At 41.4% G+C, this 13,159-nt stretch overlaps 2 protein-coding genes across 3 annotated transcripts in view; both read left to right on the top strand.

Moving 5' to 3' along the window:
• Window positions 1-2,007: 2,007 nt before the first annotated feature.
• On the top strand, window positions 2,008-11,420 carry gaa (alpha glucosidase). 2 transcript variants are annotated; one of them, XR_013098341.1, is made up of 20 exons: window positions 2,008-3,634; window positions 3,961-4,112; window positions 4,331-4,496; window positions 4,665-4,761; window positions 4,868-4,987; window positions 5,194-5,312; window positions 5,684-5,815; window positions 6,011-6,121; window positions 6,213-6,326; window positions 6,447-6,531; window positions 6,620-6,737; window positions 7,068-7,201; window positions 7,367-7,518; window positions 7,746-7,894; window positions 8,031-8,172; window positions 8,332-8,430; window positions 8,880-9,044; window positions 9,178-9,330; window positions 9,428-10,734; window positions 10,825-11,420. XR_013098341.1 is itself a non-coding variant. In XM_004558335.6 (19 exons), exons 1-19 carry the CDS (start codon window positions 3,101-3,103, stop codon window positions 9,491-9,493), a joined length of 2,808 nt encoding a protein of 935 aa, XP_004558392.3. In that variant the 5' UTR covers window positions 2,008-3,100; the 3' UTR covers window positions 9,494-11,420. The 2 variants fall into 2 exon arrangements, 1 of the variants encoding a protein (XP_004558392.3); XM_004558335.6 differs by having other exon boundaries at window positions 9,428-11,420.
• The window catches only part of tbc1d16 (TBC1 domain family, member 16), a 26,455-nt gene continuing 23,945 nt past the window's right edge, over window positions 10,650-13,159 (top strand). Inside the window, exon 1 of the mRNA XM_004558334.4 lies at window positions 10,650-10,734. The gene's annotated coding sequence lies outside the window, so the exon portion shown is untranslated. The remainder of the gene's footprint in view (window positions 10,735-13,159) is intronic.

The raw sequence follows: 13,159 nt of genomic DNA, 5'->3' as shown, positions 1-13,159 counted from the left end.
AATTTTCTGCATTGAGGAACATTATTCTGTAATTTTTTTATATGTTTTTAAGACTGGTAAATCTCTGGTTTCTATACTTCTGAGAAACTCTGAGATGCTCTTTTTATATTTGTCATGTTACTGCTGCCAGTGAACCTAGTTAGCTGCAAAATGTTTCTCCAGCTTTCTCTTTTCAGTGCCACTTACTTTTCAAGACTTGTGTCGTGCCCATTATGTTATTCTAATTTAAATATTTTGTTTGTTTTCTATGTTTTATTGTGAATAAAATATGAGTTTATGAGATTTGCAAATCATTAAACTTTGTTTTTATACACCTTTTTAATAATGTCCCAATGTTTTCTGGAACTTGGGTTGTAACTGCCACTGCTCATTTGTACAATACAGAAAACAGATTTGGAGGTAAGTTATAATTATTTTATGAAATATAATTAATGTTTTTAATGATAAAAGATAACCATCTGGTTTCTGTTTTTCATCTAAACTATTGCTATTTTGATCACTTTTGTCCCAGTATAGTGATGGGATTTCCGGCTCTTTTTAGAGAACCGGCTCTTTCGGTTCGGCTCACTAAAAAGAGCCGGCTCTTTCGGCTCCGAACCAGCTCTTCAGGTTGTTTTGTTGCTTTAATTAATTTATTATTAACAATAATATTACGCACAAAAGGAATTACTAATGTAAAAAAAAGTGGTTTTATTTATATATGTTTATATATAAATATATGCGGTGGCCCCTAGACAAAACACGTACAAACTCCAAAAAGCACGTACAAACTCCAAAACACATTTCTAGCATGAACTGAACTTCCAAAACAGAGCTACCTAGATTACTGAAATTACACAATTGAAAGCATGAAAGCATATGTGTATTGTTTGTGTATTTATACACAAGCATTCATATATAGTCAAATAATAAAAATAAAAAAAGTTCATTTACCTGTTATTGCCACATACCAAATCCAGTCGTTGGTACTTGCTGGCTTGTATAGCCACTAGGTAACAAAAGCTCAACACTGCGCCTATCATCCTGGAGCACTTCTGTTGTCTTTTGTACGTGTTTTGGAGTTTGTACGTGTTTTTACATGTTTTGGAGTTTTTACATGTTTTGGAGTTTGTACGTGTTTTTATGTGTTTTGGAGTTTTTACGTGTTTTGGGGTTTGTACGTGTTTTTGAGTTTGTACGTGTTTTGGAGTTTGTACGTGCTTCAGGGTTCGTACGCAGTGTTGGGAAGGTTACTTTTAAAATGTATTCCATTACAGAATACAGAATACATGCCCCAAAATGTATTCTGTAACGTATTCCGTTACGTTACTCAATGACAGTAACGTATTCTGAATACTTTGGATTACTTAATATATTATCATGCTTTTTTTTAAAACAACGTGAATGTACTATTGCTGTGTGATTTATTACTGTTACTGAAGGTCCGCGACTCCGAACTGTAGTAAAGGGACCTCTGACTAATACGGCGGGGTCCCTGTCGGCTCGTAGCCGAAAAATAGTTTTACTTTGTTGTGTGGGTCAACTTTTCTTGACAGAGAGACAGAGAGAGGCGTTGAAAGGCTGCTCCAACAGAACTTATTGTTTTCGGAGGAAAACACGAACACGGTGTACAGTCGAGTCTTAATAGCTTACTTACAACTGGGCTCCTCAGGCACTCTTCTTGGCTGCAGTGGTTATTATTATATTTACATGCTTCCAGCTCCCGTTTTTCCTCGATGACAACTCGTACCTTTCCACTCCCCTTTTTCTTCCTCCTCGCGCTCACAGACCCATAACATGTATGGCAGTCCATTCTCCCTGCAGCACGGACTACACTGCCCATGATGCTACATTCTTTAGAGCTATGCTTGTAGCATTCTGCCTGTTAGCTTAGCACAACAACAACGAAAAGGCGCTCTCTCACCCAGGAAACACACAGTCGCAGAGAGAGAGAGAGAGCGTCGCCCTGTAACCATGGCAACCGTAACGCTGCCGCCTGGAACAACAGAACGTAGCTGTCAAACAAAACCCAAACAGTCCTGACCCGCGACAAAATGAAACAGGAAAGTACCGCAGTGTAATCCATTTATTTCAACAAAGTAACTGTATTCTGAATACCACCTTTTTAAACGGTAACTGTAACGGAATACAGTTACTCATATTTTGTATTTTAAATACGTAACGGCGGTACATGTATTCCGTTACTCCCCAACACTGTTCGTACGTGATTTGAAGTTTGTATGTGCTTTGTCTGTAGGGGCCACCGTAAATATACTTTTATTTATTCACTCCACATAAAATATAATAAATAAATCATATAATACAAAAATCAACTATTCACATTTCAACTTTTAACTATTTAAATTTTCAGCTTTTTCCTTTTACAAATTTAAAGTGAAACAACACAAAACACTGCAAACCACAACACAATTAAATATAAATTATAATATGAAAACAAAAAGAACATGCACATCCTCTGTCATATGGACCTGCATGAATAAACTTTCTGAATCCTTTATCATCCGCAACTGAAAATAGTTGTGGATGATTATTATACCTTTCTAATGTGACGTTGTTGTCCCTGGCTCTCTTTCTCTCTCTCTCCCTCCTGCTCTGTTCCTGTGCTACTGAGTGTAGCTACCGCCCCTCCCCCCTCTTCCCAGGGTAAAGCACAAGGCTCGCATGCTGAGTGAAGCGGAAAAAAAGTGCGAGAGAGAGGGTGAGAGAAAGAAAAAAACAAAACAAAAAAAAATCCACAGCTCGGGACAAGGAGCCGGCTCGCGTCGTTCACGTCAAAGAACTGGCTCTAAGAGCAATTTCGTTCGCGACCGACCCATCACTATCCCAGTATGCTTGCCCTAGTTTTGCGTTAGCCTTCATGTTGCTGTTTTTGCTATTAATGGTTAACCTAATTCACTGTAGACGTCTTGATTTAATGTGTCGCAACTTCACAACAATGTCTATTTTCCGACACTGCGGATAATTTGATTAGAGGGAACAGATAACCGCTGGACACCGGACTGGGACTGCTACATGTAGCTACATGACCTACTACATACCCTACTACCACTGAATATTTTCATGAAGACAGCGCAAAGTTCATTTAAGGATCCTTTGCACGATGGGTCTGTTGTCTCACTTCACTGTAGCCGTGCTCCTCTTCGCATTTTCTTTATTAGCTTGTTTGTTCATGAACCGCTTTTTCACCAGTGAAGCCCGACTACAGATTGGGTCAGTTCGGGATGAGCAACATGACATCACGGCACATGGACGGCTTGTTTATAATCCCGCAAAGCCACAGAACAATTCAAGTCGGGGTATACACCCTGAAAGATCCCAGAAATGTAATATTTCCAGAGGAAGTGAATGCGCCATGGCCCCAGAGAGTCGGTTTGACTGTGGCAGGGACAAACTGCTCAGCCAGAGCGAGTGTGAGGACAGAGGATGCTGCTACGCCCCTCTGCTTGACTCCGCAGGACCACCCTGGTGCTTTTACCCCCGTGTGTATCCTGGCTATAAAATGGGACCCCTCATACCTACTCCTCGGGGTCAGGGTGCCACACTGACTCGTGCCAGCCCCTCCTACCTCCCCAAAGATATCTCCACTCTAAGACTAGATGACATTCAAGAGACAGCAGACTGTTTCCACCTAACAGTAAGCATTCATCCCCAAACATGTGATCAAGACAACACAGTCAAGGATAATATTTTAATTTTATTTTGCTTTATTTTTATGTTTGAAATAGTCCAACAAATCTATTTTATAAAAGCACGTTTGTCTTGAATGTCCTTGAATTAACCCAGGAATGAATATTTATGCTGACTTTTCCAGTAATTTTCAAATGAAATACACAAATAAAGAGTCCCACCAGTAGGACAGGCACCACAGTTTGAAAAAAAACTGAGTATTGGACCCTCTATTATTTTACATACTTTGTCATTTCAAAGAAAAATAGTTATCAACCTTTTTTTTCTATGAAGTTAAAGGACCCATCATCTCAGCGGTATGAAGTTCATCTGCCAGGCGGTGTTCCTCAGAGCAAAGCCAATACACAGAGTGTCCTCTATACCACTGAATACCAGTCTGACCCATTTGGCTTTATGGTGCGACGGAAATCCAATGGAAGGGTGATGTGAGTAGTTCACTTCATTTTTAATGTATTTGAGGATGGACTATATAGTGAGTTTAATCATAGTGTCTGTCAATAACTTACTCTGATGTAGTCAGCTTGTTCATATTTGCTCTGTTATCTCTGTTCATATTTATCATTTTGTGCTGGTAGTTTTTTCATTTCACTTATATGTTTAAATCACTTTATTTTTTGTTTGTACACATCCTCTGCCTGTTTAGTATGAACACCACAGTTGCTCCTCTGCTGTTTGCTGACCAGTACCTGCAGCTGTCTACCACACTGGCCTCTTCTTTTGTGTCTGGCCTTGGGGAACATTACACCTCTCTCCTCTTGGATCTAAACTGGACTTCCCTGACTCTCTGGAATAGAGACATGGCACCTCATGTGAGTCTATTGCAGTGGTTCAATAACAGTCGTCAAACTCATGGTTAGGAGCGCCCCCTTCTGGACAGATACTCAAACGATTTAGACTATATGTCTGGCAGCAGACATTCATATTAAACAGTCTTTTGTAAGCTTTCTTTATGATGTTGACACTGTCTTTCCCCACAGGCTGATGCCAACCTCTATGGCTCCCACCCATTTTACATAGTACAGGAAGAGGATGGCTTAGCACATGGAGTTTTCCTTCTAAATAGCAATGCAATTGGTACTGAGCTCTCTGATCCAACATCCCACACTTTTTGAATTCACTTTCCATAGAACAGATTCTAGCATCTGATGCCATTTCACTGACTTCCCAAATGTTTCTGTAGAGGTGATTCTACAGCCGACCCCTGCTCTCACCTGGGTGTCCACCGGTGGAATCCTGGATCTCTACATTTTCTTGGGTCCTGACCCTCAAAGTGTTATACGACAGTACCTTCAGATCATTGGTATGCAGCATGAGTTGTCTGGCTGACATTCACTAACACATGTCCATGCAGTAATAAGCATGTATACTTACTACAAGAGATGTGAAGTTTGAAAATAGTAATTTGTAAAAGCATGTGAGCGTTTGTGCATTTGAACGAGTCCTGGGGCATCAGAAAAAGAAGGAATGCATTTATGTGTTTCAGAGTTATCATGTATCTGTCCCCAGGCTATCCTATGATGCCTTCTTATTGGTCGCTGGGCTTTCATCTGTGCCGCTGGGGTTACACGACCACTAATACGACCCGAAAGGTTGCACAAAGCATGCATGATGAAAACTTTCCGATGGTATGAAATTCATAGAAGATTCTCCATCTGTGCATTTGCTTTATACATTTGTTTAAGAAAGTATTCAAAATTTTATTTTTCATTCTAAATTTTCATTTTAGATTGATAACATTAACGATCCATGTGTAACAACAGTAACTCTAATGATAGTTAAAAAATGAATTGAAGGCAGTTTGTCCTCAGTTTTTCATGTTTATGATTTTAATGTTTACTTTTTTAATTATTTGTTTATAAGGTGGCTGATGTGCCAAACTGTCTAACTAAATGAAAATATCTTTAGAAGTCTTAGGCACTCACTGATTTTATGTGGCAGCTGGAGTCTTCATTAAACTGCCTTTTTCCTGAGAATATTTAACCGTTTTCACCAACAGGATGTACAATGGAATGACCTGGATTACGCAAACAAGCGAAGGGTATTCACCTTTGACCCCTGGAGATTCGGGGATCTGCCAGAAATGGTGGAGGAGTTTCACAAGAGAGGCATGAAGTACATCCTTATTCTGGTGTGACATCTTTGTGTTTAAAAGACCTGACAAACTACTATATACATATATACATTTGCATTTGAATTTGATGCAAACAAAACATTTTTGTTCTTGCTTTCACTGGAGCTAAAAGCAGGTATTAACCATAGTTTTCCAGTGGAGGGCAGCAAAAATGTCCTAAGTTTTGACTGAGGCTCCTCGTTTATGTTACAGGACCCAGGGATAAGCAGCAGCAGCACCCCAGGAATGTACCCTCCCTTTGATGATGGACTTAAAAGAGATGTCTTTATCAAAAACGCTACAGGGCAAATCCTGATAGGGAAGGTGAGATAGGGTCGGGGTGGGTGGGGGGCAATATGTATGTAGCATTTTTTTTTATCTGAAAATGTGGGGTTGTCATATTCTGTATACGCAGGTTTGGCCAGGCCCAACAGCCTTTCCTGACTTCACGAACCCAGACACCAGACAATGGTGGGAAGACTGCATCAGAGATTTTCACTCTAAAGTTCCTGTAGATGGTCTCTGGATTGTATGTGTACACAGGACAGGGTTGTAATTCACAAATAATGTGCATGACTTTTTTGAAATGTGGACATTTATTATACACTATCAAATAAAAATTGCTTTCCATGTTTTTCTTTCCACACAGGATATGAACGAACCAGCCAGTTTTGTGCAGGGCTCGGTGGAGGGCTGTCCTGACAGTGACCTTGAGAACCCACCATACACACCAAGTAACACATTTAAAAGCACATAAACATTCAGATTTTATGTTGTTTTTTTAAGACAAAATGTTATTCTACAAAACTCTCCGACACACAGGTGTCGTTGGAGGACGGTTAAACTCAGGAACCCTCTGTATGTCGGCTCAGCAGAAGATGTCATTTCACTACAACCTGCACAATCTTTACGGACTCACAGAAGCTTATGCAACACACAGGTTGGGCCAGGATGTGATTAGACACAGTTGCACAGTTAGTTGTTTTGTTGTGGATGAAAGAACGAGTAATAAATATATAGTAACACTTTGTAAACATGATAATTTTATGAAACAGTGATTTTATTGTTGCATAAAAAAGTCAATAATTTGAGATGAAATGACAGAAATCGAATGCTTTTACCACCTGGTCATATAACTTCTCACTTCCTGTGATGTCTTGTAGGATTCAGAATTTGAATTTGGAATAATGGTGCCCAGTGTTACAGATTATGTACATGTAGCTGTTCTTTGTGGGGGGGGTTTTATCCTGGGGTTTGTTCCCATCCTCAGTGCTTTGCTGAAGATACGGAGGAAGAGACCCTTTGTGCTGTCACGCTCCTCTTTCCCCGGCATCGGACGCTTTTCTGGAGTGTGGACAGGAGATGTCAGGAGTGACTGGGAGCAGCTCAGATTCTCAATTCCTGGTGAGGAAATGTCATTTCTGAAAGGTCACATGAACTGGCTTTTTGAGATCCTCTCATCTCGTAAGAATATTGACCCAAAACATCAGAATTGGAATGTATTTTTGAAGTTACCACAGCTTAATAGTGAATTGACCTAAATGGAGCTTTTGTACCTGTCCCCTCCAGCGGTGCTGCAGTTCAGCCTGTTCGGGGTCCCTCTGGTGGGAGCGGACATATGCGGCTTTGGAGGCAACACCACTGAGGAGTTGTGCGCTCGGTGGATGCAGCTTGGGGCCTTCTACCCATTTATGAGGAACCACAATGACAAGCCCAATGCTGTGAGACACGGACGCTGATACTGGTTATGTTTATGGTCTGTTAATTCAGATGCATGTGCAAACTGTTTAGTGACAGTAACTGTCGGGGGAGTTATATGATGAAGAAGAGGTTTATCCAGCATGTTTTTCTTTTCTCGGGTCATGTAGAGACGTCCATCTGTTTCATCTATTATTGAAAAGGAGTAACTCAATCTCTTCACTGTGTGTGTGTTTGTCTTGTCCCTCAGGCTCAAGAGCCCTATGTGTTTGGGCAGCGGGCCCAGGCAGCCATGCGGAGTGCGCTGTATCTCCGTTACTCCCTACTGCCGTTCCTTTACACACTCTTCCACCATGCACACGCCTCTGCTGAAACTGTGGCCAGACCTCTATTCATGGAGTGTGTGTCCTCTTCATAGCTATTCTTCCCTTACTTTTTTGGTACTCTATTGTAATGCATAAACAAAGCCATTTAGGCCATCTCATTTCACTTTTCATCTTTCTTTTCCTCTTCCCTGTATGTCCATCGCTCTTAGGTTTCCCAATGACCCTAACAGTCGGACCATAGACAAACAGTTCCTGTGGGGGAGTTCACTTCTTATTAGTCCAGTTTTAGAGCAAGGGGCTGTAGAACTGGCTGCATACCTGCCCCCCGCCACTTGGTACAGCCTGCACAATGTGAGTCACTCAGTCATATTCAGCCGTCTCTGACAACACCACTAGAATGTATGAGCCACACAATAATAAATCATGTATGAATCATGTATGAACCATGGAGGGACGTGACATTAGTGTTTACTGGATTTACAACCTTATGTTGTGTTTTGGCCTCTCAAGGGTCAGCCTTTCTACAGTAAAGGGCAGTTCCTGCTCCTGCCAGCTCCTCTGGACACCATCAATGTTCATGTGAGGGAAGGACACATCATTCCCCAGCAGGTGGGTGTTTGTTTTAGGGAAAAAAAGCAAATGTTTGAAGATCTTGATTCTGTTTGGAGACACAATTTACAGGTTTGATGGAAAAACTGATTTTAAAAAGGGCTTGTTAAGTTATGCTTGAGTTCAGTATAAAAGAACAAAGCAAAGCACATCGTTTACTGGATAGTTATTCATTCAGACATTGCAGTTTACGGTAGTCGTTATCAGTACATCACTTCACCCTGTGATGCTTTTCTTTATAAGCAATACAGCTCTTTGAAGGAATTATTTCGCTACATGGGAGAAATCTCTTTTCATCCACAGTTTCTATGATCAAATGTTGACCCATTACTGTCACGACTTCCTAGATGAGGTGTTAAAGTTCAAAACTAGCTGAGACACTTGGAAGAAAAGAGGATGTTTTGTAACTTAACATCATATTTTCTTTGATCTTCCCTTTTCTTGCGCAGGAGCCTGCTTTGACAACCACAGCCTCACGCAACAACCCTTTCTTCCTGACTGTGGCGCTGTCAGCGGGCGGCTGGGCCCGGGGCGACTTGTTTTGGGATGATGGCGAGAGCGTCGACACTTTTGAAATGCAAAATTATTGCTACGTTATCTTCTCTGCTAAACCGGTAAGTAGAGATTATTTATATTTCCATATGGAAAGCAGCAGAGACTTTGCTATGCATTGTGATGCACGACTGCTTGATGCAAAAAGTGTGAATGAGGGACAGTGTTTCACACACATCTCTGGCTTTACTTCAGTCTCAGGTTGTGAGTAACCCTCTAAAGCTGAATGGGGCACTGGACAGTCTGGTGCTGGGAGGGCTGCAGGTTTTCGGGGTGCCTTCACCACCTCGCTACATTTTAGCAAATGGGGAGAAAGTCAGGGACTTTACATATCGCACTGACACCAAGGTGAGCTTTTAACCAGCAACATATGAGCCCCACTACTTCCATCATTTCTTTGCCTCAAATAAACTTTTGTCTTTCTCCTCCCTGTCTCTTCTCGTAGGTTTTAGCAGTGACTAGTCTGGCCTTACCCATGTCAGAAGTGTTTACGGTCCAGTGGGTTCTCTAATACACTGAGTTTCATTTAAAAGAAAAAAACACTCATTTTGTGCACCGTAGACTTGCTGCATCTCTTCTTCAAAATTGCCTGGAATTTGGATCAGCAGGTTTGTTGAAAAACAACAACAAAAAAACAAAACAGGACATGATAATATCAAAGCACGGGAGCCACCGTGGTATATCTGGTTTGCATGTCCTAACTGCTACACTCAAAACGGTTTAATGCCTTGAAATGTATTTATTTTTTATAACTATTTTAATTGTTTTTATTTTTGAAAATGATTTTTGCATTTATTTTTTTGTGAAATAGTTAAAAAATAATTCAAAATTGTTTGTCTGCAGCACTTGTGTAGCATTTACTATGATGAGATGTCACATTTACTGTGTCCTCTGAACAGTTTGATAAAAGCCAACCATGATGTAACTGACTCATAGCTGGATGAATCCTTGGATGAGGGTGATCATGCTCCCTCTGAGTAATTGGACTTGCATGCCCCACTAGTGTATGCATTTGACACAAAACTACTGCACACTTTGTATTCTGAGTGGTATGTATGTATGTATGGTTGTATGATTTACATTAAGCATATTATTCTAGTGGGAAATAACCTAAAAAAATAATCAGGTTTGTACTGGCAGGTAAAGGCAGCAGTGCTGGTGTGTGAAGAGCCTCTGACCAACTGTATTCAAGCCTTTGCCAGTGACCTTTAAAACGTCACTTATGATGAAAAAGCTCTGCTTTTTTATGATAGGCTGGGGCCGATGACGACTGCGGATGGTGTGAAATGCATTTGTATTTTCAAATGCAGCCATGCTCCAACTTTTCTTTCACTATTTTGAATATGAAATCTACGCCCAGGCTTTTTTGGATTGAAAAACCCATTTAAATTTCCGGAAGCAGCAATAAATTTGTGGATTGGTCTGGGAGCTGTGAAGTCAAGTAGGACGCAAACGATCGGGTAGTTGTAGGAAGCGCGACATGTGCGGGCTACAAATTAAACCGCACGCATTGTTAGTCTAGCGCGAGCTTTTACTTTGAAAATTCGAACCGGAAGTGTATTTTTTCCGCTGTAGAAACCGCAGCAGTCAGACATGTAGCGTGCCCTGTCGGAAAACAAGGATACAAACAGGACTTACAGTTAATAACAACAGAGCCGGATCTGGGAGAAAGGAGGCGAGACAGCGCCGGTACGTCCCGCTCGGCCCCTGCCTGCCCGGTGTGGGCTGTAGACTCCTGCGGCGGGACTGACGGTGAGAGCTCAGCTGCTTTAGCCCCCTTCCCCTCTCGCTCCGCTTCTCTACAATTTGCTTGTTATTCATTCATTTCTGCCGCTGGAACAGGTGTGTGCCAAAGCGCCGAGGAGGACGCTTTTCTCCGGTACGAGCCCGAAGTGTTTTTGTCTCCCGGCAACTTTTAAGTTGCATGCAAACGCGGACGGCTTTAAAACACCAGCCAAGCAGTCGGATTTCGGCCATGGCTCAGCTGAGCTAAAGTAAAATATTTATGTTCAAGGTGCTACAGAGTGAGGCTCAGGCCACAGAGCCACAGTAAAAACTCGTAAGGGCCTGCGTGTAAATAGGCTTGTCCATCCTCGCCTCCGCTGTCAGGCGGATGCTGCCTGTCAGGACTGTATTGATAGCTGATGGACATCACGGCACGCCTCTGCTGCACAGGCTGCCCCACCGCAGTCAGGGCAGGGATCAAACCACCCCCAGGCACCCTTTTATGTCCTCAGAAACGCGTTGACCCACGTCACGGGTGCACGTCTAATCTGTATAACCTGAGCGCATCGTAATTAAGTCAAGTTTCTCAAAGTGCTCCCTATGTGTGGGACCTGTTAGAGACAAGTTGTAGTTTGTGGTCTGTTTCTGTTGCAAAATGAGATGGATACATGTTATCACTTCATATTTAATAAAATAAAATTAAAAAAGGTGAATCATCTTTTCAATTCTATCTATAAAAAAGCTACTTATCTTTGTCCTGTTTGTACTGCAAGTTATCAACACCATATCTGAAAAAACTTAATATTGGTTTACACTTAAGTCATTTTAACATGTAAAACACCAAAAAGAAAAAATGAGAGAACTATGCTGTGTTTATAACCATTTCCCACTGAGTCACCTGTAACATTTTATCATAACTCGCTGACTTCAGAAGAATCTTGTTTCTCAGCCTTCCTTTTTTCCACCTGCCTTAGGCATTAATATACAGTGGTGATGAAATAGGAGTGTTAAGTATTGGCTCCTTCATTCATATGTCACAATGTGACAACTTAATTAATGTAGCCCAGAGGTGAGAATTTGAGATCGTGGAAGCTTGTTGCTTTCTACATTTTCAGCTCAGCTTCAGTCTTGCAAAGTTTCATGTTCACATTAAGAGTTTCAATCTTTCTGGCAGGTGATCCGTTAAAAGTTTGCAAAAAATGTGCATCATTCTGTCTGTCACAGCAGGACTAGACTGAGGCGAACATGGTGTTTCAGTCTTGAGCATGTGAGCGGTTTGATAAAACTGAAAGGTCAGAGAAGAGAGGGAATGTGCGCGCACGCCAAGGCGTTGACAGCATAAAGATGAAGGGGGAAGGAAAGAGTGAGAGGACGCTGTCCAGCCTGATTGAGAAGATGACCCGGTTCACCCTGTAATCGCATACAGACCAAAATAACTACACAGTAGCAGGGATTTCACAAAAGAATCATTTTTACGGTCTAGCCCTCTTATTATTTGAATAATGGTCAATTTGCATGTTTTATGTGCATGGATCAGAGTATGCAGAAATACAACTATTCTTTTTCTTCATTTACTGCTAGTCTGAAGTATTTATGTATATTCACTCATAGGCTACTGTATTAGCTGTACTTTCCGAGTAGTGGTTAGAACCCCCTTCCCCCTTAAGAATTGCCTTCATTCTTTGTGGCACAGATTCAAAAAGGGTGCTGGAAACATTCCTCATAGATTTTGGTCTATATTGACATGACAGCATCACACAAATCTTTTTTGGCTCACATCCATGATGTAAATCTCCTGTTCCACCACATCCCAAAGGTGCTCTGTTGGATTGAATCTGGTGACTGTGGAGGATTGCCAAGAAAATATCCCCTACACCACAACACCACCATCACGTGACCTGCGAATGGATCCATGATTTTTATGTTGTTTACCCTTCAAATGTGGCAGCAGAAATTGAGACTCATCAGACCAGGCAATGTTTTCCAATATTCTGTTGTCCACTGTTGGTGATCCTGTGTGGACTGTAGCCTCAGTTTCCTGTTATTAGCTGATAGGTGGTGTCGACTTCTGCAGCCCATCTGTTTCAGTGTTTGAGGTGTTGTGGATTCATTGATGCTGTTCTGCAAACCTTTGTTTCATCAAAGAGACATTTTTACGCAGACAAATGCCGCTCACTGGTTATTTTTTTCCTCAACCCTTCTCTGTAAACACTAGAGATGGTTGTGTGGGAAAATCCCAGGAGATCAGCAGTTTCTAAAATGCTCAGAACGGCCGTCTGGCACCAACAACCATGCAATGAGCATTTGTCTCTATTCTGATGCTCAGTTTGAACTAGAGCAGGGCGATATGGCCAAAAATATTTATCACGATATATATTTGAAAATTTGCGATAACGATATAACTGACAATATAATTGATGGGAGACAAAATACAACTCCACAACTTTACTAG

This window comes from Maylandia zebra, linkage group LG4 (assembly GCF_041146795.1).
Source record: "Maylandia zebra isolate NMK-2024a linkage group LG4, Mzebra_GT3a, whole genome shotgun sequence".
Lineage (NCBI taxonomy): Eukaryota > Metazoa > Chordata > Actinopteri > Cichliformes > Cichlidae > Maylandia > Maylandia zebra.
Note: the sequence above shows the minus strand (reverse complement) of the source record. Positions and strands in the feature narration are given on the sequence as shown.